Source organism: Engystomops pustulosus, chromosome 9 (assembly GCF_040894005.1).
Source record: "Engystomops pustulosus chromosome 9, aEngPut4.maternal, whole genome shotgun sequence".
NCBI classification, from domain to species: domain Eukaryota; kingdom Metazoa; phylum Chordata; class Amphibia; order Anura; family Leptodactylidae; genus Engystomops; species Engystomops pustulosus.
The window spans coordinates 92,057,645-92,082,087 of NC_092419.1; the positions used below are offsets into that span (position 1 = coordinate 92,057,645).

A 24,443-nucleotide genomic window follows, 5' to 3' on the forward strand; every position below is an offset into this window, starting at 1 on the left:
GGAAAGGTGAGTTTAGATATATTTATTTTTTTGACTCGAGTATAAGCCGAGTTTGGGTTTTTCAGCACATTTTTTTGTGCTGAAAAACTAGGCTTATACTCGAGTATATAAGGTATATAATGGATAGGTTTGGCAAACTTTTGCCCAATGCTGGACCGTTGTAGATGTTTCTTTTGTCTTTTGAGCCAAAGCCAATACAACAAGATTAAATATAAAGGACTTGCGAATACGTCCCACCTGCATGTAATCACCTTACACTACATGGCCCTGATAGGACATAGGGGTATTGCAGTGGTGAATCCTGCCTGGCAAGGCAGAGGTTAAGTATTTTGTATGATGCAAGATGCTGTTGTCCAATGATATGTGTTACATCCTGTGCTCTGTAAGCTGAGATGTGATTGGAGGAGCAGCCACCACCTGACCAAAGGGAGGTAATAAAACCTCTGGCCAGGAATGTTCTAGAGAACTCTGAGAGAAGTCTCTCCCAGAAGAGGAGAAGATCTTGTGGACTTAGAGATCAGTGAGTGAGTGAGAAATCTCAGTCTAGCCCATACCAGAGCAGGAAGAGCCTAGCCCCTGCCTCTGAAGAGTGGAGCATCAGACTAGAGTTAGTGTAGTGAGGAAAAGGGGTATCATCTTACCATTCAAGGTGATACCTGAAGAGATCCAGGAACAAGCTGAAGCTTCCTTCCAGGACTCAGCTGCCTTCCCAGCCTGCCCTCTACATCCAGGCTGGTGAACTATCTCCTGAGGCTCCCTCCAACTCACATCTCAGCACTCCATCTACCTGTTAAAGGCACGTTGCTGCGGTTCCTGCCGGTTCAAATAAAGAACTGTAAGTTGTTTTCTTCAACTTCTGTCTCCGTCTGGTCCCTGCTAATACGGCTGCCTTCATCACCGGCACCCTGTCCATCACCCAGAGACTCACACTCGGGACATTAAGGGGTTGCCCCAGGGAGATCCGCTATAGCAGCCTCTCCCTCATCTTTTCTTGCCAACACCACCCTGCTGGAGACCTGCCAGGCTGTAGGACAGCCCTCCGGTTCCCCCGTACCAAGCACCGTGACGATAGCGTGCTTAGGCCGCAACCGCCAGCCACTCCGGTACCGCGGGCCCCGGCTGTCACCAGGCCTCACCTCAAAGGGCTAGGCCCCGGTGGGGGATGTTGCAGATCTATCCTCAGGATAGGTTATCAATAGTAAAGTTGTGAACAACCACTCAAATACACTGATGGGATCTGAGAGGAGCACATATGAACCAGCATCCCAATACCTGTTATATCCAGGGCCAGTAAGTTGCAGGGAACAGCAATATATGTATGGTCCCAAAAGGGGTGATAGGAGCTTCAGCTTACTGTAAAGTTTAAAAACTTTTGCCTAAACCTGCACTAATTTAAAATTAGCAATTCTCTAATTTACACTCATTAGGGCTCTGCAGACACTTGCCTGCTAGCAGGGGTTTTACCTTGTCGCTTCGTCTATCTTTGTTTGATTGGTTGCCATGGGAATCTGTGTCTAGACGGTTGAGAGGAGGATGGTTGGATGTTGTTGGGAAGGGTTTCTAGGAGATGTGCAACGCTCCTCATCCGTAGCCTGCATGATGCAAGAGAATAGTAGTCCCAGCAGCACGACCTGGAGTGATGTCACAAGCATGTGACTGATCACTTGATTCAGCTCATGCAATTACAAATAGGAAGTCTTTGTACATTGAAAACACAAATAAAGACCAATCTCAAGCTCCCCATCAATTCTAATGAATGTCATCAGTTCATGCACACACAGCACAGTGTAGTGAGACACTGCAGGGCTCAACTGTGGATGGGTGATATGTTTCCCCTAGGTTTTCCTTTTATGCAAGGTCTTAATGCAGAGGTCGTGTTTGTCCAACAGCAAACACTGTAAATCTGGCAAGTATGGCTCTAACAAGTTATTTGTTGGAGCAGTTTTTAAAAACTGTCCATTATATGGAATGGATTTGCAGGCTGGTAGTTGGGCAGTCCATTCCATTGGACTAGGTCAGGTTTGTGGTGTTCAGCACCTTCGACACAGGTGGTGGGAGCAGCCTAATCAGACTGCGTAAAGCTGCTGAGCAGAGCTGAGTGTTGGCTCTGAAAGAAGGCTGGAGAGCACACAGCACTGACCTCTGTGCTTGGAACAAGCAATGTCCTTGCAGGTCACTTTATATGTTAGTGGTGAGTTATGGGAACTCTCTGTTTAGCTAGCACCCATGTGGATAGGATTTTGTTTATGTTTGATGCCTGGATGTGAAGGCTGTTTTTTATTTTGTACCTGCTACTTGATTAAACAAATGGAAGGACTGTTTTGGACTGTCACTGGTGTCACTGTCTTGAACTGCATCACAAATCTCCGCTACCATGGTCTCTACCGGGCCAAATCTCCAACAGTGTCTATACAGTAAAACCTTTACACAGGAAAGGGGTGTTCTACAGATAGGGGGAAGCTTCCATAGATTATAATGACAAAAAATAATGAATTAAATTTTATGGAGGGGGTACATTATGTGTGTATGTGTGTGCTGCTCCCTTTTATACAGAAACCAAGCCGATTGCCCTGCAACATTGTCCCACCCCCAAACATATTATAATATCGACCTTAATGGCCCTCATATAATATAATGTATGTGTCTTGGTTGGCCGACCTGATTGTGCATGTTCACATGCTCTGGCCTCACTGCCCTTAACTGATGTCACAACCAGGAAGTCCCACCCACTTCAGGAAAAGCTGAAAGATTTTTACGAATAGCCTTATATATCTATTAGCGTTATATCTCAGGATAGGAAGAAGCCAGAAGCATGATACACGTATCGTTGTGTATTGTTGTCAATTGTTGTCAAAGGCTCTCTGCAGCTGTGCTAAAACTATTTTTTGTCAAGTAACTTTACAGTTACGCTTTAAGTATGATGCAATATAGGCATCATGTCACTTCTCTTTCCCCATGAGGCTCACATAGATAATTACAGGAGTGGGAAAGTCATCCTTGAGGCACAAATGATTGTTTACACAAATTATACATTGAAGATCAAAATTAGAGAACACAACACAATTTCCTAAATGTCAAGATCATTGTGTATTCATATGTAAATATATCCTAACATGAGTAAAATAGCAGTATTTTTAAGCTTATTTCATAAATTGTTTATTTATAAAAGACAGAATAAAAATGTAAATGAGATAAATGAAAAAGAACACTGATCAAAATCAGAGAACACTTTCAGATTCCTGCAATTATTTGTGTTTAATCTGGAAGCTGGTGCCAATTTCCTCACGTATCTGATAAATCCTATATAACTGTCAGCCTAACTTTCCAGTTTTCACTGACTTTGGAAAAATGGTGTGCCGTTCCAAAGTGACTGAAACCCTCCGGCAGCAGGGTTTCTGGATGAAGGCCAAAGGGCTACTGGTGTAGCTTTTAAAAAATGTACTTATAACCTTTCTCTGTGCTACAATCGTTGCTATAATTATTATCACATTTTTTGCAAAATAAAGGTTTTATGTTGATCATACTTTGGTAATTTTGTAAAACACTGTTCTAGTGGCATGGTGTACCCCTTACAAAAATCCATCAAATGTTGATCGAGGGAGATTACATTTCTGAAAAAATGAAGTGATCATACATTGTTCTCTTACTTTGACAAAAAGTAAATTTTTAGATCAACTGCAAAACATCAAGGCTTAAATCATGTCTGAAAATGCTTCTTTTTTTTATTTACATATAGGAGTTTCTGAAAAATGTCGAATTCTGCAAAACAATGATGGGGACACCAACTATACAACGTGCATGACTAAATTACCATTTGTTTGCTACCATGATAAAGGTAAAATGACTGGTTCTGTGTCTGTCATTGTTTGCTGTAATGTAATTGGACCTGATTGATTTGTTTTTGCAGAGATCTATAAACGATTTCAAAATACCAAAACCGTGGGTCGTGGACAAACCTTTGCTAACCTGGTGAATATGATTGCGAACCGCAGTGTGGTGAGTTGAGGTTTATGTCTGTAGGTACTGTTCCAATATTACTTACTACCCAAAGCCTATTCAGACTCAGGGGGGCCGTATCTAACGAATCCTTAAGGGGGTTAGATTATTTATATAAAATTACGATAAAGCAGCTGTATACAAAACAACCACAAGGGGCTGACGTCGTATGATAAACTAGGGAATATTTTAGGGAACAGGAGACAGTTTTAGTTTCTGAATTTTTAATGCTGCCAGAAGAGTTCACTGCAAAGGGGCCCACTGAGGCTCTGTCACCCAGGGGCCTACTGAGACCTTGAGTCGCCCCTGATTCACATAGAACATTTTTTAGGACCTTTGTCATCATGTCTACTCTGCTCCCTTCTCCCCCATCTTAGTACAACATCACCATACTGTAATAATGTTCTTAGTATGGTGAGGTTGTTCCGCAGAGAAGGACTCCTTGCATCATGTAAAACTATTATTCTTGGATTCCCGATGATGTGTGAATGTGAAAATTCTTTGCATTATGTATAACTATGATGCCTGGGCTATCTCTGAAGCAATGTTCATGAAAAGTGAGCAGCACATGTGTTTTACAGACTGAGCACATTCCTGTGATTTAGCCATTGAAGGGAACCTGTCACCAGGAGACACATTTTTAGCACCACCTGCAGTCCCCACAGATCATAGTACATACACTTCCAAAGATTTTACATAAAAAAAAGATATGTGATATAGTACCTTTCAATTCCATGTGCTCTTTGACTATGCACTCGTCCACTGGGCGTGGCTTGGGAGAAGCCCCTCCCTCCCCCACCCTTGGGAAACCGCACCTCTGTGTATTCTTTTCAAATATATGAAAACGCCCATCACCCGGCTTAGCAACGCCCCCTGCTCCCCTATAGCCACTCCCAGTGGACAAGTGCCAAGTCACAGAGCACATGACATTGAAAGGTACTATATAACATATCTTTTTTTCTGTAGAACCTATTTTTTTAATACAAAACTTTTTGCCAGTGTATGTACTATTCTCTGTGGGGGCTGGGGGTGCTAAAAATGGGCCCTTTGATCACAGGTTCCCTTTAACATGGAGGTGGCCCTTGGCATTCAGACCTCAAGCAAACACTTATTCCTTATCCTGTAAAGATACTGTCCAATCAGAATATACTTTGCAGCGATGCACCCCATTGACACAGGAAATGGTTTAATTAATTATTCGGTTATTATTAGAATTGTTTGTTTTAAAATAATATTTTACAGATTGATTTATTTCTTTTTTCTGTAGATTTCTGAAAACCCTCTTGCTAGTGACCATGTCCAGTTTAGCGCACCTGAGGTTTTGATGGGTTTTCAGGCCATAGAGAAAGGTCTGGAAATGGAAGAAACTCCTCTGGATCCAATAGATGTTCTCGGCATCATCCAGTTTCTGAAGGAAGCCAGTGCTGTGGACATGCATGGCAGTGAAGAAACATTAGAAGACCTGAGTCACCACTTTGTTCATGTCACTGGGGAGCTTCTTGAGCACAGCGATCCAGAAGTGTGGTCGGAAATCTCTACGGTAAATTTAGTTTTCTACCGAAGATATTTTTGGGGGTTTCTAAGATGAGTATTGAGTTTTCTTGACAAAAAATTTATTTTTAGGTTATTAAAGGACCGATGACAATCGTCCAAACGGTGGAGAAGATGGCTAGTAACTTTGTCCAACTTCTGTCTGATGAGAAAAAAGAAGTCGTTATACATCACAAGAACATTGGTCAGTGGAATATATATATATATTATATGAGTCGAGTAAATTTGTACTTGAAAGTATATAAATCATTTTGACATTGAGTAAAATGGGCTCATGATCCAGCTCTATGTGTAAAAGCAATTATCCTTTACTTAAGTCGATACATACATAAGATCCAATTCGGCACAATGGCAACTCAGCAAAACACCAAGTTTACGAGGCAATTAGACGTCCTTAGTCATGGCAGTTTTTGACTTGTATTATGCTTGTGACATTCGTAAGCAACTTCTCATCCCTAGAAATTGCTGTAAGTGAGGTGGATCTAAAGGTGGACAGACACATCTACAAAGTACATGCCGCGGAAAGAGTGGATAAAATAGAAGTTCTTGGAGATGGCCTTCTAAAAGGTAAGCTCTGCACGGATTCCATTCTAAGGAAAAACATAAATTACTTGCACAAGCTGCAGTACAGTACAAAAGTTTAAGGTCTAGCTCAGATTCTCTGCCATTGTATGAAACACTAGAAGATCTCCAAAAAGGGGAAAAGATTATATTTTGGAGAGGAGGAAGATGAATATTTTATAATATGAGCTTCTGTATCAAACTAAAACTTCAGGGGAGTGAAACAGAGAATCATCCTTAAGCTTAAAGGGGTTGTCCGAGACTTTCCAAAAAAACAAAGATGGCAGGGAGGGGGGCTGCTTAAAAAAAATAAACATATTCCTACCTCCCGGCGCCCTTCGGGTGTCCTGTGCAGTTATCTTTCCGGTCCGTGCCCCATGTAACCAAATATGGCCGCTGAAGCGGCACTGCAAGAAAATTTTCCAGTATTGATCTGGACCTCTAAATTTGCAGATAAGATTAAAACATGGTGTAAGCTCCCGTTGTCTCCATAGGAAGAGGCAATCTCATTAAAATGGTGCTCATGCCTCAATTACTGTACATCATACACAATTCACTGATCTGGATCCCACAGAAATATTTTCATAGAATCCGTGGGCTGTTCAGGAGATTAATCTGGAAGGGCAAACAAGCTAGAATTAGTCTAGATACTCTACAGAGGGGTAAAATGGATGGAGGCTTAGCAATACCAAACCCGTGGCTGTATTTTATAGCGGCACAATTACAACATTTTAAAGGCTGGGGAATGGAGATAGAAGGGGAATCAGCGTCTGATTAGTTTAAGGACGAAGCAGACGATACCACTGCATGCTCTGGAAAGTGGATTTGGTGGAGGGGAAATAGGCAGTAAACCGACATTGTCCCTCATGTCCAAGGTGTGGACTAAAGCCAAGGATATAATAGGTATCCCTAAATATACATCTGACACTCCACTCTGACGAAACCCTGCTTTGCCGGAAATATTTCGCTTGGAGGGTTTTTCCCCATGGAAAGCGAAAGGGGTTAAGATGCTGAAACATATTTGTTCAGAAGGAAACTTTAGAACGTTTGAGGAAATACAGGCTGAATTCCAATTGCCACATGCGTGGTTCTATCAGTATTTGCAAATTCAACATGCTTTCGAGGTACAGTCCAGGGTAGAACAAATAGAGGTGGGCTCCAATGGGGCATTGAATAGAATATTGAAGTCAAGTTCTACTAAAGGCCTGATCTCATATTCTTATACAGTGCTATTAAATGACTCTATTAAGAATATATTAAGAACATTGGAATAGAGAAGTGGGCCCTGACTGAAGCTTTGGAATTGGTGCCAACCCTCTCGCCCAGTGAAGCACGTAGGATGTCTCACTTATTTCTTTTACACCGAACATATAGGTCACCCCAACTACTATTTGGGATAGGAGCTAGGCCTAATTCAGAATGCCTGAGATGTGGAACTGAAGAGGCAGATATACTCCACATGATGTGGGGATGTAGGGAACTGGAGTCTTTTTGGAAATCTATATTAGAATCGACGCGTAAAGTCTTCTCTGTAACAATTGGGAGTACTGAAGATAGACAACCTGACAGAACCTAATAACATTGCAATACAAAGATCCTTATATCAAGCTAGAAAAGTTATAGCTGCCCATTGGATTAGGCCTAGGCCACCGGACAAGAAAGAGTTTATAGACCGTTTGAATGCAATAATACTACTGGAATATAGTACATATGTGAAGAGGAATGGGGTCTCCAAATTTGAAAAGATTTGGGGCAAGTGCTAGATATGCCTGGTATACCGTCAAGCTCCCTTATAAGAAAAAGAACTAGCTTAGAATATCAATTATCATTGGCAAAATAAGTAAAGATAGGTTTAGGTCTTCTTTAATATGTGAATAATTATATGAGACCTGACGGGTCTTAGTAGAGCTGGCTCGCAAGGGTGGGGGGGGGGGGGAGTTGGGAAGGGAAGGAGGGAGTATGCTACCAATAATAAGCGTATATGATAAAACATAAATCCTGTATGTGAAGAAAGATACAACTGTAATTCTCTTGTAATGCTTTTATGAGTACAATTTAAGTTTGTATTATTGTATAAAACCAGAGCTTATTGTAATGATATGTGCATACTCCCCTCCAGGTTGTACTTGTTGGGTGTGTTGATATATAAAAAATGTTCAATAAAAATATCTGATTCAAAAAAAGAATTGATCCGGACCTACTGTAGACTTCTGTTTTTGCTAATGTATTATGTTCCGTAGACATCTACCATCAGTATGACTGATGCTCATTTCTTTATGCACTAATTGGAACAGTTTTTAGTGCATAAAGAAACCGCATATTTGCTGCTAAAACGACTTTTAAAAAAATATGTAAATGAGCCAGAGCCCCGTTCTCCATCCCTCAGCCCTCTGACATCACTGTCCAGTTCTTAGCTCCCTGGCCTGGAGCCGGAAGTACTTTTACAATGGGGGGCATAAATATGTTAAAATCCAGTGATGCCGAGAGGTGCTCAGGTAATGTCAGCTGTAGTTTTAGCAGCAATTGTGCACTAAAAACTCTTCTGATTAGTGCATAAAGAAACAAGCATCAATCAAGCTGATGGTAGATGTCCTTTAAGGTGCTGTGTAGTTTTTTATATATTTTATATGAAAATTTGTATCACTGCAGGTCAAGCTAAAGTGGCTGTAGTGAATACATGGTCTAATCTAAATGCCTTTCAACATTTGTTTGGAGAACAGAGTCGCAAATCCATTCATGGCGATGCTTCTATATCAGATGGAGGATCTAGGTGAGTGGCTCTTTAATGAATTATTCCTAAGCAAAAAATTTATATGCAAAAATCCACCTTCATTGGGAGGCTTTGAACATATCCTATTGGGAAAATTTGGAATTCCATGTTGAAAAAAACTGTATTTGAATTTTGACATGGAAATTGATGCAAATTTTAATTAAGGTACTCTAAAGGCTCCATTCATCTGCAGCTTTTTTTCTTCGAGAGGATTGGTGTTTAGGGTTACAACCAGCAATTCATCACTCTCTGAATTGTCTCTGCAGTCTCTGCATTGTCTCTGCAGTCTCTGCATTGTCTCTGCAGTCTCTGCATTGTCTCTGCAGTCTCTGCATTGTCTCTGCAGTCCCTGCATTGTCTCTGCTTTATCGCAACGTCGCTTGCAAAGCTGGCCAGGATAAAAATTTGGAATTGCGCAGGCACGAGTGTGCCCGAGAGCTCAGTGACGTCACTGGCTCTCTGGCACCTCCTAACTGGGCGCACGCATGGTCGCGTGCATGGTGCGCCGAGCACATATCATGGTGCGTCGAAGCGTGGTTGAAATATAAAGAATAAAACCGTTTAATAAGGAATACAGCGGTTTCTTCAATTAATGAAGATGTGCTCCGGCACCAGCTCATCCTGAGCTGGTGCAAGGTATTTGAGGGTTATAACTGCCATTATAAAGTGGTAGGTTTCCTTCAAATGGTTAAATATTATATACAGGCGGTCCCCTACTTAAGAACACATGACTTACAGATGGCCCCTAGTTACAAACGGGCCTCTGGATGTTGGTAACTTACTGTACTTAAGCCCTAGGCTTCAATAAGTAGCTATAGCAGTTATCAAAAGTGTCTGTAATTAATCTTTATTGTTAATCCTGGTTCTTATAACAACCCAACATTTTTAAAATAGTCATAGAGACCAAAAAAATTTCGACTCAGGTTCTAATTATAAAGTATACAGTTCCGACTTACATACAAATTCAACTTAAGAACAAACCTACAGAACCTATCTTGTATGTAACCCGGGGACTGCCTGTATAGTTATCATTATTTAGACAATGCATTGGAGACAAGTGATCAAAGGTGGTGAGTGTTTGTGTTGCCCATCACAAATCACAAATGCAATTCACCTCCACTATGCCTAAACAAATTTCTTTACACCGTCTCAAGTGACTTTTTGTGTTCCCTTGTAATAAGTCAATGTAATAAATACAATGCAATGCAGGCGCAATCTGTGCAAAAAGCAACAAAATGATCAGAATCCATTGACAAAGACCAGCCAATCAAAAATATACAGTAAGCTGAATAAGGTCTGGTGTCCGTGACGTGCAGGCAGACCCCATGTGTGCTCTATTTATATAACAACCCTAATTGTTACCTTGATTATTGGTGTGTACACTAATAAAGACCGCACATAATGGGGCTCATTTACTAAGGGCCGGACGCATTTTCGTCAGGTTTCCCCTAACGATTTCCGTTTGGGGCAAATTGCCCCGGGATTTTAGTGCACGTGATCGGATTGTGGCGCATCAGCGCCCGCTTGCACGCAACAGAAATTGGGGGCGGGCCGTTGGACAGCCCGACAGGACCGGGTAAGTAAATCTGAACCAATGAAGTTCATACTAGATCATACACACTGCTTTTGGCTAGCTAGATCTCATTTCCATAGAAATGAAAAGCCAAGTCCACTGCATGTGCAGTTGTACTCAGAATCAATGGTGAGTATGACTCACAAAAGGTGGCTCTCAAAAAATGAAAACACCTGAAGTTTTCTACAGTAAATATCTGTCCAAAATTAAACGGATCAAGTAACAAAACAAAGTTAAGGGGCCAAATGTGAAAAGTCTATATGAAAAATATGCAATTTAAAGATAAGTTAATTCAGCTTACTGACCACCAAAACCTGGAGTGTGTATAAACTAACCTCTTCATATGGGCCTTCAGCTACCCGGGGGCCCATGGCACCAGAGCCGTAGCAAAATAGCTTCAACTTAAAAAAAAAACAAAAACACTCTTTACCTACCTCCAGCTTCTTCTCCTCACGGTTCTTTCTTTTCCTCTTCCGAATTGTGCAGATACACAATGATGCTGCAGTGTTGTGGCCGCATGATCGTAGTGTATGCGCGTGGGCATGAAGTTGGAGGGAACTAGAGAGGTTTTTTTTCAAGGGGTGCTCTGCTGTAGACATTTCATTAACCCCTTAAGGACGGAGGGTTGTCCGGCTCATTTCTCGCTCTCCAACTTCAAAAATCCATAACTTTTTCATTTTTACGTGTACAGACCTGTGTGAGGGCTTATTTTGTGCGTAACAAATTTTACTTTCCCGTAATGTTATTTATTTTAACATGCCGTGTACTGCGAAGCTGAAAAAAAATTCCAAATGTGGAAAAATTGAAAAAAAACCGCACGTGCGTCACGTTCTTGTGGGCTCAGTTTTTAGGACTTTCACTCTTCGCTCCAAATAACACGCCTACTTTATTCTTTGGTTCGGTGCGATCGCGGTGATACCAAATTTATATAGGTTTTATTGTGTTTTAATACATTTTCAAAAATTAAACGAATGTGTACAAAAAAGAAAAAAAATTTTTTGCCATCTTCTGACGCTAATAACTTTTTCATACTTTGGCGCACGGAAATGTGTGAGGGGTCATTTTTTGCGAAATGAAGCGACGTTTTCATTGCTACCATTTTGAGGTCTGTGCGACATTTTGATCATTTTTTATTTCATTTTTTATGTTATGTAAAAAGGTGTAAAAGTCGCATTTCGGACATTTGGGCGCCATTTCCCGCCTCGGAGGTCACCGCCGGCCGTAACCGTTTTTATATTTTGATAGATCGGGCATTTTGGGACGCGGCGATACCTAATATGTCTGTGATTTTTACTGTTTGTTATGTTTTATATCCGTTCTAGGGAAAGGGGGGTGATTTGAACTTTTAATATTTTATTAATTTTTTTTATTTTTTAAACTTTTTTTTTTCTTTTTTTTTTCACTATTTTTTAGACCATCTAGGGTACAATAACCCTAGATGATCAGATCGCTCCTACCATATACTGCTACTACTACAGTATTGCAATATATGGCGTTTTTGCAGGTCTTACATTACAATGAGCCACTGGCTCATTGTAACGAACCTGCATAAACCATGTAGCCTCGTGTCAAGAGAAGACCCGAGGCTACCATGGTAACCGATCGCCGCCCCCCGATGACGTTCGGGGGCGTGGCGATCGAAAAAAAGATGGCGGCGCCCACGCGCCGCCGTCTTTTAAACGCCGCCCGCGACTTTGCGGGCGGCGTTTAGAGGGTTAATAGCCGCGATCGGTGCAAGCACCGACCGCGGTTATTAGCGGTGGGGGTTTTGTGCAAAATGCAAAAACCCCCACCTCTGTATGAAGAGGACTCAGCCCGTGAGCCCTCTTCATACTTCCCTTATACCTCTGCGCCGTAGAGCTACGGCGCAGAGCGTTAAGGGGTTAATGGGGGGCTCAGCTGTAGAAATGTCATTAATGGGGGCTCTGCTGTAGAAATTTCATTAATGGGGGGCTCTGCTGTAGACATTTCTGTAAAAGGAGGGTTCTGCTGTGGACATATCATCAATGAGGTGCTGCTGCTGTTGGACAATTTATTAGAGTATCGACTGCATTTCCCTACCTAGTCTTATACTTCAGTCAATAACTGCTCCCAATTTTTTTCTTTTTTTTTTTGTGGTAACATTAGATACCTTGGCTTATATGCGAGTATTTACAATATGAACATTTTTTTCCTCACTGTGAAAAACCCAAAGACAAGAGAACATTATAAAGGTGTGGGGGGGGGGGGGAGGGGGGGGGGGGCATTTAAGTGCTCCCTTTTCTGTAGACCCTTTCTTATTAATACAGACAAGAGAAACAGCAGCATCAGGCAAGCGCTGAAGAAAAGGGGGCATTTTAGACAAGGGGCTGCTGGAAAAGCCACATTATACTGGTTGGGGTTCGATATGGAATATTTGTGACCAAATTTTCAAGGGACCATGTCTCTGGAAAAAATTTTTGGGGTGCAGCTAGTCCCCAGATACAAAAACATTGGGGACCACAGCATCAGAGGACATCAGTGGCACTGCTACACATCACTTTCATTTCCCGCAGCAGCGGCGCCACTCACATATCGTCATACACCCGCTGTCATATATAAAGAAAACATCAGAAAAAAAACACCTGGTGTTTTCATTGCCATATGTTTTCAGGATATCAAATTAAGCTGGAGTAAAGAATTTTTAATGTCTTGCCTTGCTGAGTGCTGGATTATTTTTTATAAAAAAACAAAAATAAATAAAAATAATATATATGTGTATGTTCTACAGTATACAAGTGCCCCATACAGAATCAGTTATACAATAAATAGTACAATAACATATAGAAAAAAAAAGATAACATAATAAGATAAAAAAATGGAAAATTAAGGGCTATAATGGGGAAAAAGGGGCATGGACCATAAGTAAAAATAAGGATTATGAAAATAAATCTATGTGCACACATATATATGGGCGGCATGTTGGCTAAGTGAGTAGCACTTCTGCCTTGCAGTGCTAGAGTCCTGGGTTCGAATCCCCCCCAGGTCAACATCTGTCCTTGTTTGCGTGGGTTTCCTCCGGGTACTCCGGTTTCCTCCCACACTCCAAAACATACTGTTAGGTTGTTTAGATTGTGAGCCCCATGGGGACTCACTGCGTAATCTGTGTGTGCTATATAAATAAAGAATTATTATTATTATATATGTAACTTCATAAGGGAAAATGGTGGAAACTTGAAAAAAAGAGGAAGCCACGTTAAGTATAAATATTGACAATTAACGACAAAATTTAGACCAAAATACAACAGAGCCTATACCTGGTGAATGGAACTAGGGGCATCCAAAGGTACTTACCCTCTATGGCGAGTGCTCATGTGTTGAGAACTCTCCATACACACTGGGTGATGGCTATATCAAACAGTATGCTGTACTTGGGGCTATAACAACAGGGGTAGCAGCCATGGCAGCTGCTAGAGGGACCCCCAGTGTTAGGTGGCCCCAGCATCTGGGGTATTTGGTGTGCATTTGCTATATGGTATTGTTTGTATCTGTGTATTTACTGTATATGTGTGTGCATATGTGATATGTATATCCTTTATATCTGTGTATATGATGCATGGGTGTATATGGTTCTGTATGTATATATGGTGTGTATATACTGTGTGCGATTGTAATGTGTGAGTATACAAATATATATTTTAAGGGAGGCCACATTCAGAAGTCTGCTATGGGGCTCTGCATCTCACAGTTACACCCCTAGTCTGATCCCATGAGTTAACCATTTAAGTGCTGCCGTTGAATGCAACTGCAGCACTGAAATGGTGATGCATGCACCTCTTCATATTGAATGAGACCATTGCCACTATGTCACCAGGAGACGACAATTCAAATGTACCTTTTTTGAAGAAAGTGATTTCATTAGGCAAAGCTTGATCACAGTATTTAACACATTTCTTTAAATTTCAGTGAATGATGATTGCATTGTGTTTGAAAATAAATATATGAATTATATATTTAATGTACAGCCCTTACACTTGATGGTGCTTCATAAATAAATATATAATAAACATCAATGTTTGCTGTAATGTGTACTCTGCACACTAGGGGGCGCTAGGCCTCTGCTTCATAACAGAAATACTGCTCACTATGGATGTAACAGGCTATGTTCTAGCCACAAATCAACTTGTTCTTTTTTTTTTTTTGTAAATCATGATACTGTATTGTAAAAAGCGCAACAAAACAATATACTGGGATATAATAGCGACGGGCCGGCTTTGTTAAGACCGACGGTTTTCTCCAAGAAATGTTTGAACGAACAAGACTTGAGGGTTTTATTGATTTAGTTATCAGTATGGCACTTGAGCTTCCTTGGTGTTGGCGAAGAACTGTAGGAACAATATATACCACAGTCTTTGTCCTCTAAGTTCATAGCAACAATAAGAATTCTAGAATAAGAAAGGTTATTGCTGTACATCAAGCGTCTGGATTTTCAGAGGAAGAACAAGGACTTTATATTACTTGCTCCAATATCAGCCTTATGCACCACCTTCTCTGCAAAACTCATGGATTAGGGGTTTTAGCTATATTAGTTTCTTAAGTTTTTATTTTGTTCAGTCTATATTTCTGATCTGATTTAAGAATAAAGGGTTATTCCCACCTGGACATTTAATTTATTCATCTGCCATGTATATACATTTCTTTAATTGGATGTGATTAAAAAAAAAGTACCCATGCAAACATAAATTCCCACCAATGTAGCCATGTTGTACCTTAGAAACAAGATAGCTGTCCTTAGATACAACCACCCCCGAACTCTTCCAGCAGTGGCCAGGGATGCATTATTTAGGTGCCCGGTCACCAGGATTCAACGTTCATTATGATAGGATGGCTATAAGACATACAGGGGCAGATTTATCAAGCAGTCTGAAAGTCAGAATATTTCCAATTGCCCATGGCAACCAATCACAGCCCCCCTTTAAAATATTCATGAGCACTGGTGAAATGAAAGCTGAGCTGTGATTGGTTGCCATGGGCAACTGGAAATATTCTGACTTTCAGACAGCTTGATAAATCTGCCCCATAGTAACTCCCGGACATTTTATATGAAAAATGTTTATATGTGCTTTGAGCAATCACTTTAGCAGTGGTGGTCGTATCCAAAGACTACAATCTCATTTCTAAAGGACAGCATGGTTACATTTATAAGAAATTATCTTTACATGGGTACATTTTTTTTAATAATGTCCAACTAAAGAAATGTTTCATGACAGAGGAATTAAATCGCTATGACTTTCTTCACTCTTGGCCTTGACTGAACTTTTCCTGCATTTAGCAGCACTCAGGTGAGACTTAGACTTAGTAGTGCCGTCTTATAACAGGGGTAAACCTTGAGGGGTGTGGTCGCTACTGGGCCCTAGAGGCTTAGGGGGCCCATAAGGTGTCACTTTCCCAAATGAGAAGACAATTGCTATAAACCGTACATTATAGTCTCATTATAATCTCAGCTTCAAGTTATGCCACTGAAGGAAACCCAGTATTGGTTTTGTAATGTCACACCCATCCGCCCAATTTCCTCATCATTAGGAATGTAAAGAAAACCTATATCTGTAAGGAAAAACTCAGGGAAAATGCAAATAAGTTTTCATGGAAATGGTAATTGTCCCTTCTGTGTCCCCTTTTGGAAGATCGCCCCTTATAGGTCAATGTCCTACGTTCAAAAAGCCTTATGACATGACACCAGTCAAACCAGTCCGATCTGCAATTGGTCGCTGTGTATTTTATGCTTTGTTTTTTGTCCTTCTATAGGCACGTGGGCACTTACCTTGGATCCTCTATAATATCTTCAACCGTGTTAGCGGGGGACAAAGAAATAAGCACTCCTGTACAGTATTACTTGTGGCATAATGAGATACCTGTGAGTATTACAAGTCACATACTTTATAGCATGTAAATATTTGTAGTAGGTATAAGTTACTTAGAGGACCTGTCAGGTCGGTTTGGGACCCTAAACCAACTTGGCTCAAAGTAGGGAAAATGAAAAAAAAAAAATAGGTGTTAGTCCAATGATGTACATTGGACTTGTATCTGCAGATCCCATCCTGGCGCCGACTCCTCTAGCGAGGAAGAAGAAGGGTTTTTTATTATTTACGTGCTTAAAAAAATCTTCAGAAAATCTTCAGAAATATCATGTCATGGCATCGGATTGTCTCTCCCTAATGACATCACGGAGAGTGACGATTGAATCCAATATCAAAGGCTAAAAGAAAGTTCTCAAATTTTAATCCTCTAGTGATGTTTACATAATAAAGATCATTTTTAGCCCCTTCACAATTTTACTCGTTTTTGAACATTCTACTTGTATCTGACACATAGAAAAAGATAGATGAGACACACCAGAGATGAGAGATGATGAGATCCATGAGAAAGATAGAAAACACAATGACACTCTCAGCTCTGCTACCCCTCCTATAACACACACATAGCTTTGCTATATGCCTCCCTCCCGGATAAAGATCGTATCTGTCTGTAGTTGGTAGAGTAGGTCCTGTGTCTGGGCTGGTTTTGTAATGCCGGGGGAAGGGGCAGGAGGCAGACAGCACTGCAGTGTGCAGGCAGAAGAAGCTATTCATGAGAAGCATCTGCCCAACCTGACCATAATCAAAAGATTTACGGTCGGATCCAGGGGCAACCAAGATTGTAAACACCAGGACTGATATAGACGGGTTGGAATTATGTGTATGAAATGTGTGGTATTTTTGTTAATAACAGTACCTACAGTAACACACCAAGAACTGACCAAGATCGCACATGTGACCGCACTCTAAGACTCGTAATTTATGTTACTATATATAAATATATTATATATATGCCAGGCCAATAGCATTACATCATAATTTAATAGCACATGGCAAACTAGCATGCATTAAAGTTTGAAGGAAATCAATCACTAAAAATAACAAATGAAGGCAACAAATACTCACCTCCGCTCCTCTTCATCTTGATGTCGGTTCTGTCCGTCGCTAGTCTTGACATACCGGGATCACCTACAAAACAAACTTTTAATTAGCAGCACGGAGAGGGGGGGTGAGATGTCCGCGCTGCTAATTATGCACGTCTTCGTCACCTCCTTCTCCTATTCTAGGCGTAAATTCCTGCCATTCTCATACCGTCCTCTTCCTCTACAATGCTCCCAGCATGGGAGAGGGAGGTGCTGGGACGTATATAATTAGCAGCACCGGACATCTTGTCCCCAGTTTATTTTCTAGGTGATCCTGGCGTGTCAAGACTAGCGACGGGCAGAACCAGGATCTAGATGAAGTGGAGAGGAGGTGAGTATCGCTACCCTTTATTTTGTTATTTTCAGTGGTTGATTTCCTTTAATGTCTTTAAGACAGTTTGGCAGTGCATAGATAGTCTACAGAGTCCTAGACAGTCCCAGATTTGTCTTACCCCTGCCTGGGAAGTCTTCTCCTGTCATCGACGTGCACAGGGACCTCACACACCAATCACACTGGCTTTTTTTTGTGGTCCGTGATATGTTCACATGCGTGAGGGTTTTGGTAAAGACTGTGTAGTCTAATTTCATACTTGGCTTAGTTCAGGCTAGGGTAATGGGGCCACAATTTTAGTGGTCTGGCATATTTATGACACAGGATACCCAACTTAGAACAAGCCCAAGTGGTTTTAAAGCTATGCTTCTTTTTTCTACAAGTCATAAAAGTGTTCCAACATTTCTAAAACCCTCTTTAAAAGTAGGATAAGGAATTTTTTGCTTTTAGGTTTCTTTCTGGGGCATTGTGCTTAGTAAATTTCTCCCTGTTCTTCAGAATGCAAGAGAACACATCATTGTTTTTACAACTCCAGCTAATGCTTGGCCTCGTGCCAGTAATCTTTAGATGCTCTGCCATGAAAATAAATGGCACACAGACTACAACACTTTGAGGCCTTGATCTGTGAGTGTGTCTAGGAGTAACACTCAATGTGTACAACAGGCAAAGCCACTCCAAAGTAATAGCAATACACAGCAGCTCTAGCAGAACTGACATCCCCCAAACTGACTTGTGCCCTACTACTACCGTTTTCCATGGATGCAAGACGAACACAGTTTTGGGTCTTTAGGTGCAATGTAGTTGTGCAACATTGTCACTCTATGTCAAGGCGGATTTGGCACTTCTGTGGCACTGACACACAGGTCTTCTCAAAATCGAAGGGAAGGGAGTCTTCTGCTCCCTGCTCTGCCTAAGCTTTAGACCTAATGCACTTGACTGTATTTGGGGCCCCCATTGAGATCTATTGTGCACGGCAGTAGTGAATTAGAATATAGGCGGTTTGGGTTGTAGCCTGGGGTCCAAGTCTTCTAGGGCGCTTATGGCCACCGAAACTACCTTCCAAATTTGAGACTAAGAAGGACCTTCACCCATAAAATTCTTGTACATCTATTCCCGCTTCCCGCTATAAATACACAAGAGCCATTTCAGATACTTTCAAGGTGTTCCAAAGCTCCTGAAACCACAGATTGAAAGCAGACAGAAGGTAGGCATTCTCAAAGTAGCTTGATCCTAGTACATAATGCAGGACGTGAATTCCGGACTCGTAGAGGCTATGACATTCATATAGCCCAGGCCTGTGGCAGTTCTATCTTGCCCTGATACACAGTCACTGTGTGGTGAAGCAAGGGTGCATTCACCATGTCTCACTAGATCAGTGGTGGCGAACCTGTGCCACGGATGCCAGAGCTGGCACTCAGAGCCCTCTCTGTGGGCACCTAAGGCCTCCTCCTGTAGTCCAAGGAAACTCAGGCATGCTGTGACCAGTTCTATTTTCAGACACACATCCGAGACTCCCCGAGACTACTGGAGGAGCTAGAAGGGGTGGACAAAGCTGGATTATCATTGGAGATTCTTCTCCGTGTTCCTCCTGTTCAGCGGACACTGGAGGAAAGGTAAAATGATAATCCGAATTTCTCAATTTTCTTTCTACTGTATTGGTGTCATCAGGATGCAGCAGGGAGCAATAAGTTACTGCATAAATTGGCATGTTGCAATAAATAAGTGGCTTGGTTGTCGTTTGGGCACTCGGTCAATAAAAGGTTCGCCATCACTGCACTAGACCATAAATGTGCTGGGGTGGGCGTTTACTGTATAGTCATAGCCTAGCCAAACTGCTTCTCCATATTGGAACCTACAAATATGGCCAATGATCAATACTGTGAGTAAGATGGTACAAAAGCCCTAAATGTACAGATGACACGTTCTTTAGAATAATTCCGGTTGTCAAATTATCTAAAGATTGCTCTGATAGACTAAGCATGTATCAAACCCTTAGCAGTAACTGTGAATGATTGCATATAAGCTCTATAATTCTCTGTCATATTCCGGATTGCATTAGCTAATTGCATTTTGAAATATTTTGCAGGATCTATCACACAATCTCAGAAGTGTTCCCGTCTGTGTTTTCTGGGACTTCAGTATGGGGTAAGTCAGTGTCTTTTTGATGTCTTTCATGTACCCATGTTATTGCACAGAAAACAATATTATGTGGCTGCTTCTGTAGTTTTTATTGTAGCCAGTAGATGGCAGAGTCTCTTCATTGCTTTTAGTCCCAGTCCTTTGCACAAATAACCAGTATAGCAACAGGACCGGTGACACTATGTACTGTTCTGTTTTTCAGCAATTTATAAAACTATGACCTTTTGGAAGTGTTAGCACACAACAATGTATAAAAGCAAGACCTTTAAAATCTGCAATGTAAAAGCAAAGCAACTTAATGCCTTTTTATAAAAGACCAAAACACATAGCTACAACATACCACTGCTGCTACATACTACTTCTATATTATAATACAACTTCATCTAGGGTCTAGGGAGAAATGTTACCATTTAAACTGTGGGTAATGCACCTGAACAACCATTGCTTCAGTTTGTGGGGATCCAAGGGATCCCATTCTTGTGATTTGTGGGAGCACAGCAGCTGGACCCCCAGATAAAATGTTATAATTTTAACACATAATACAATAGGCCCAGTGCAAAAGTTACAAAGGTTCACCCCATTCCACCTATTTGAGGATGTTGTACCCATGTACCCAAAATAAAAGTACTAGTACAGTACATTGTACACATTATGATGTATGTGCATCATTGGTGTATGTACAATGATGTATGTGCATCATTGGAGTTGTAATACTGCAGTTAAAAGACATCGCTGAGAGGCTCTGGAAACACCCACCAGAGCCCATCGGGCTCATTAGCATAATTAAAAAGTTCCTTTCAGAAGGAAGGAAGCCATGGATATATATAAATATAATATTAAGACACGAGGAAGTGTCACTGGTTTTTCATGCTTGATCTTGATAGGTAGGTCAATTTAGATCAGAATCCAACACTTTCTATTGGTTAGGGAAACTATGCAATGTTAAGTCACAAGGTTTTAATTTCTTTAGTTGATCGGTCTATGTTTTATAGGCTATTGTTGGACACCTACATGAATGTCATGGTCTTCAAATACTGAATGTATCAATGTAATGGAGGATTTAGTACTAAAGTGATTTAAAGTATACATTAGAGAGGAGGCCTCTATTCATTGTCATAATTGGCAGTGTCTGCGGCGGTATCAAGGTCATCCTCCACAATAAGCCTCACTTGGAAGCAGGTGTAAAGCTAGCTTTTCTGGCAGGAGTTCAGTCTCTTAACATGCATATAGGTTATAATGATTTGCTGTGAAGAAATTTCTCCACGTATGTAGTCGGCACCTTCTTCAGTCTAATGTATTATACGTGGCATTAAGTACTTTTCTCGTTGGTTTGCACCGATGTTATATTAATTCATGGTCAACTTTATTGTGATAGAGCTTGTCAAAGTCTTACAATTAAATTACATTAAAGGGGTATTCCAGGAATAAGCATAATTTATATACAAAAGGATACTCAAAATCTAAGCTAATGTGTAATTAGTTGTTATTTAAAATTTTGCTCCCCTTAGCAGAAAATGCTGTGGACATACACTGTAATGAACAATTAAAATGTTACTGGCCCTTTAATCAGTCCGTTGATTTTCTTCCGCACGGAGAAGACACAGGACAGAAGATGGCCGCTGGTCACATGTCCACATCACGTGTCCTGCACCTGCCTGGGCAGGTCATGTGATCACCACTATGTTCGGCTGCAGTCGGTTGGTTGCAGTGCATCCAGTATGGCCACCGTTTTGGTGATGTGCAGTGATGGCAGTTACACATCATTTTTATGGTAACAGAGCAAGAAAGTCTATTACATTCTCACTGGGGGCAGAGCATAAGAGGGAGGAGGAGTTACTGAGAACTAAAGGATCATGGAACTTTTAGTTTCCAGTGGCGGCCCTCTTGAAGATAACTCTGCATACTTTCCAGTGGCGGCCATCTTGAACATAACTCTGCATACTTTAGAGAGGCCATACATTTTTTTTAAATCATAAAATCAAATTAATTTAAAGTCTATTTTGTGACTAATGACATTGAGTTTTGTTATATACATTTATTTATAGCATTATGGGTTTGTGTATCAGACATTGATATTCCCGAAATACCCCTTTAATTGTATAAATGGTCCAGCACTACTACTAAAAATGCAGTGACCTACCGGGGATGTCTCTGACCATATTTTACATGTATCGGGGTAGGGACTCCACTTCACCTGTGTCTTACATTTGTTATATAAAAACAAAACTTCTTGAGTATTAAAAGAAATATATTACAATTTTTTTTTTTTTCAATAAAACCAGATACAGTTGAAACCATTAGATTACATACACCTTTATAAAAGACACATGTTTTTCTCACCTGTCATGAAAACATAATAAACCTTTCTCATTTTAGGATTACCAAAATTATTTATACTTGCCCAATGCCAAAATAATGAGAAATTTTTGCAAAGTCAAAAGTTTACTTTTGTGCAAAATCACAGGGAGGTCTACAGAAATGAGTGAAAAGATAACAGGAAGCAAATTGTTTGCTGGCACAAGTCTGTTCAATTCTAGAGTATAGCATATATACTCAAGTATAAGCCTAAGGTGGGAAATGCATTGGTTACAGACTCCAGCCTTCCCCCCCCTAGTGTATAGCCAGCCCTTGCCCCCTAGTATATAGTCAACCCATGCCCTCTAGAAAATAGCTAGCCAGCCCATACCCCCCAGTATGTAGCCAGCTAGCCCCTGTCCCCTAATATGTAGCCAGCAGCACATGCCCCCTAGTATATGACCAGTGAGACCCTGCCCCCAGTATATAACCAGCTACCCTCTGCCCCCAGTACATAGCCAGCAACCCCTACCCCCAGTATATTGCCAGCAGCCCCTGCCTCAAGTATGCCCAGTCTATATAAAGAAATAAACGCTGTACTCAACTTTCCAACGCTCCCTGCAGGTTCTCTTCTTTCTTCTGGTCTTTCCTTCTTTGGGTCCTCGCACGCTGCTGGCACACGAACCGCTGATTAGGGTTGCGCCGGTACCAGAATTTTGAGTGAGATACTTTACCGAGAAAATTGATACGATTCTTGATAGTGATACGATACGTTCAGGAAAAGAAAAAAAAGTATTACCTGAATGTTTAGGGTGCAGTCACATGGGGCGTTTACATTACATGCAAACGTCTGGAGGCGGGGCTCAGCTTAATCGCATATGCATTTCCATTAAAACACATGCTATCAGTAATGGCCAACTAGTGTTTTGACAGGAGGAGCTTTAGTGTTTTATGACAGACTGTTAGGATCAGTGGATCCTCTGGACCACCGCGGGAGATGTAACTAGCCAACACCCGGAACCGGAGCCTAGCGGCACCTGGTATTCACCAGAGCCCGCCGCAAAGCGGGTTGGACTTGCTGCGGCAGGATACCACTAGGTCGTTCCCAGGTGTGACTAGCCCACGGTGGCAGCCGAGGTCGAGGTACCTTAACGGATGACAATCTCGTAGACAGGTCCAGGCACAGGGTCAGGGCAGGCGGCAGAGATGCAACGTCAGGTCCAAGTCCGGGGTCAGCAACAGGAGGTCCAGGCAGGTGGGAACGGGAACACAGGCACACGGAACACAGCAACACGGAGGAACTCAGGTAACACGGCAACACAGGACTCAGGAGCGGGAACACACAGGAATACACAGGAACGCAGGAATACACAGGAACGCAGGAATAATCGCTAGTAAGCTTTCTCTAAGGCTATGAGGCACAAAGATCCGGCAAGGAACACAGGAAGAGGCAGATTCTTAAAGGTGAGGTGTTCAACCAGTGCACCAATTAGCGGTGCGCTGGCCCTTTAAATTTTCGTCCGGAGCCGCGCGCGCGCCCTAGGAGGCGGGGACGCACGCGCACGGCAGTCCGAGGAAGCGCAGGAGCCGGGAGAGGTAAGAGACACCGGGCAGCAGCGGGGGCACATGCAGGAGCACGGATGCGCCCGCGATCCGTGACAGGGATCGCGGGAGCACCCGTGACAGTACCCCCCCCCTTCGGCCTCCCTCTCTTCTTGGGCCTGAGAAAACGTTGGAGCAGGCTCTTGTCCAGGATGTTATCCTCTGGCTCCCAGGATCTCTCCTCAGGACCAAATCCTTTCCAGTCTACCAGAAACAACCGTCTACCTCTCACAGTCTTAGTATCCAGGATCTCTTTCACCTCGAAGACATCGGTGGAATCAGCTTGTGGTGCCGGAGGAGGAGTAATTTGTCGGTTGAAGCGGTTGAAGATAACTGGCTTAAGGAGAGAAACGTGGAAAGAATTAGGAATGCGCATGCTGGGAGGCAGACGCAACTTGTAAGCCACCGGGTTGATGCGGCCGAGAATTTCAAATGGACCCAAGAACCGAGGTCCCAATTTATAGCTCGGGATCTTCAGCCGAACATACTTGGCGGACAGCCAAACCTTGTCACCAGGAGCTAAAACAGGGAATGGTCGGCGTCTTTTGTCTGCTTGACGCTTGGTCTGGGCTGTAGCTCGGAGCAATGAGGTGTGGACTTGCTCCCAGATGGCTTTCAGATCACGTACCAGGTCCTCCACAGCAGGAACATCTGCAGACGTAGGTAACGG

General features: G+C 41.9%; 1 protein-coding gene across 1 annotated transcript in view; it reads left to right on the forward strand.

The window, feature by feature from the left end:
• Positions 1–24,443, forward strand: part of ADGRD2 (adhesion G protein-coupled receptor D2) — a 139,472-nt gene that overhangs the window by 13,848 nt on the left and 101,181 nt on the right. Inside the window, exons 6-13 of the mRNA XM_072123703.1 lie at positions 3,737–3,835; positions 3,908–3,996; positions 5,264–5,536; positions 5,620–5,731; positions 6,007–6,114; positions 8,758–8,878; positions 16,215–16,323; positions 19,824–19,882. Of these exons, the coding sequence (XP_071979804.1) occupies positions 3,737–3,835; positions 3,908–3,996; positions 5,264–5,536; positions 5,620–5,731; positions 6,007–6,114; positions 8,758–8,878; positions 16,215–16,323; positions 19,824–19,882 (970 nt within the window). The remainder of the gene's footprint in view (positions 1–3,736; positions 3,836–3,907; positions 3,997–5,263; positions 5,537–5,619; positions 5,732–6,006; positions 6,115–8,757; positions 8,879–16,214; positions 16,324–19,823; positions 19,883–24,443) is intronic.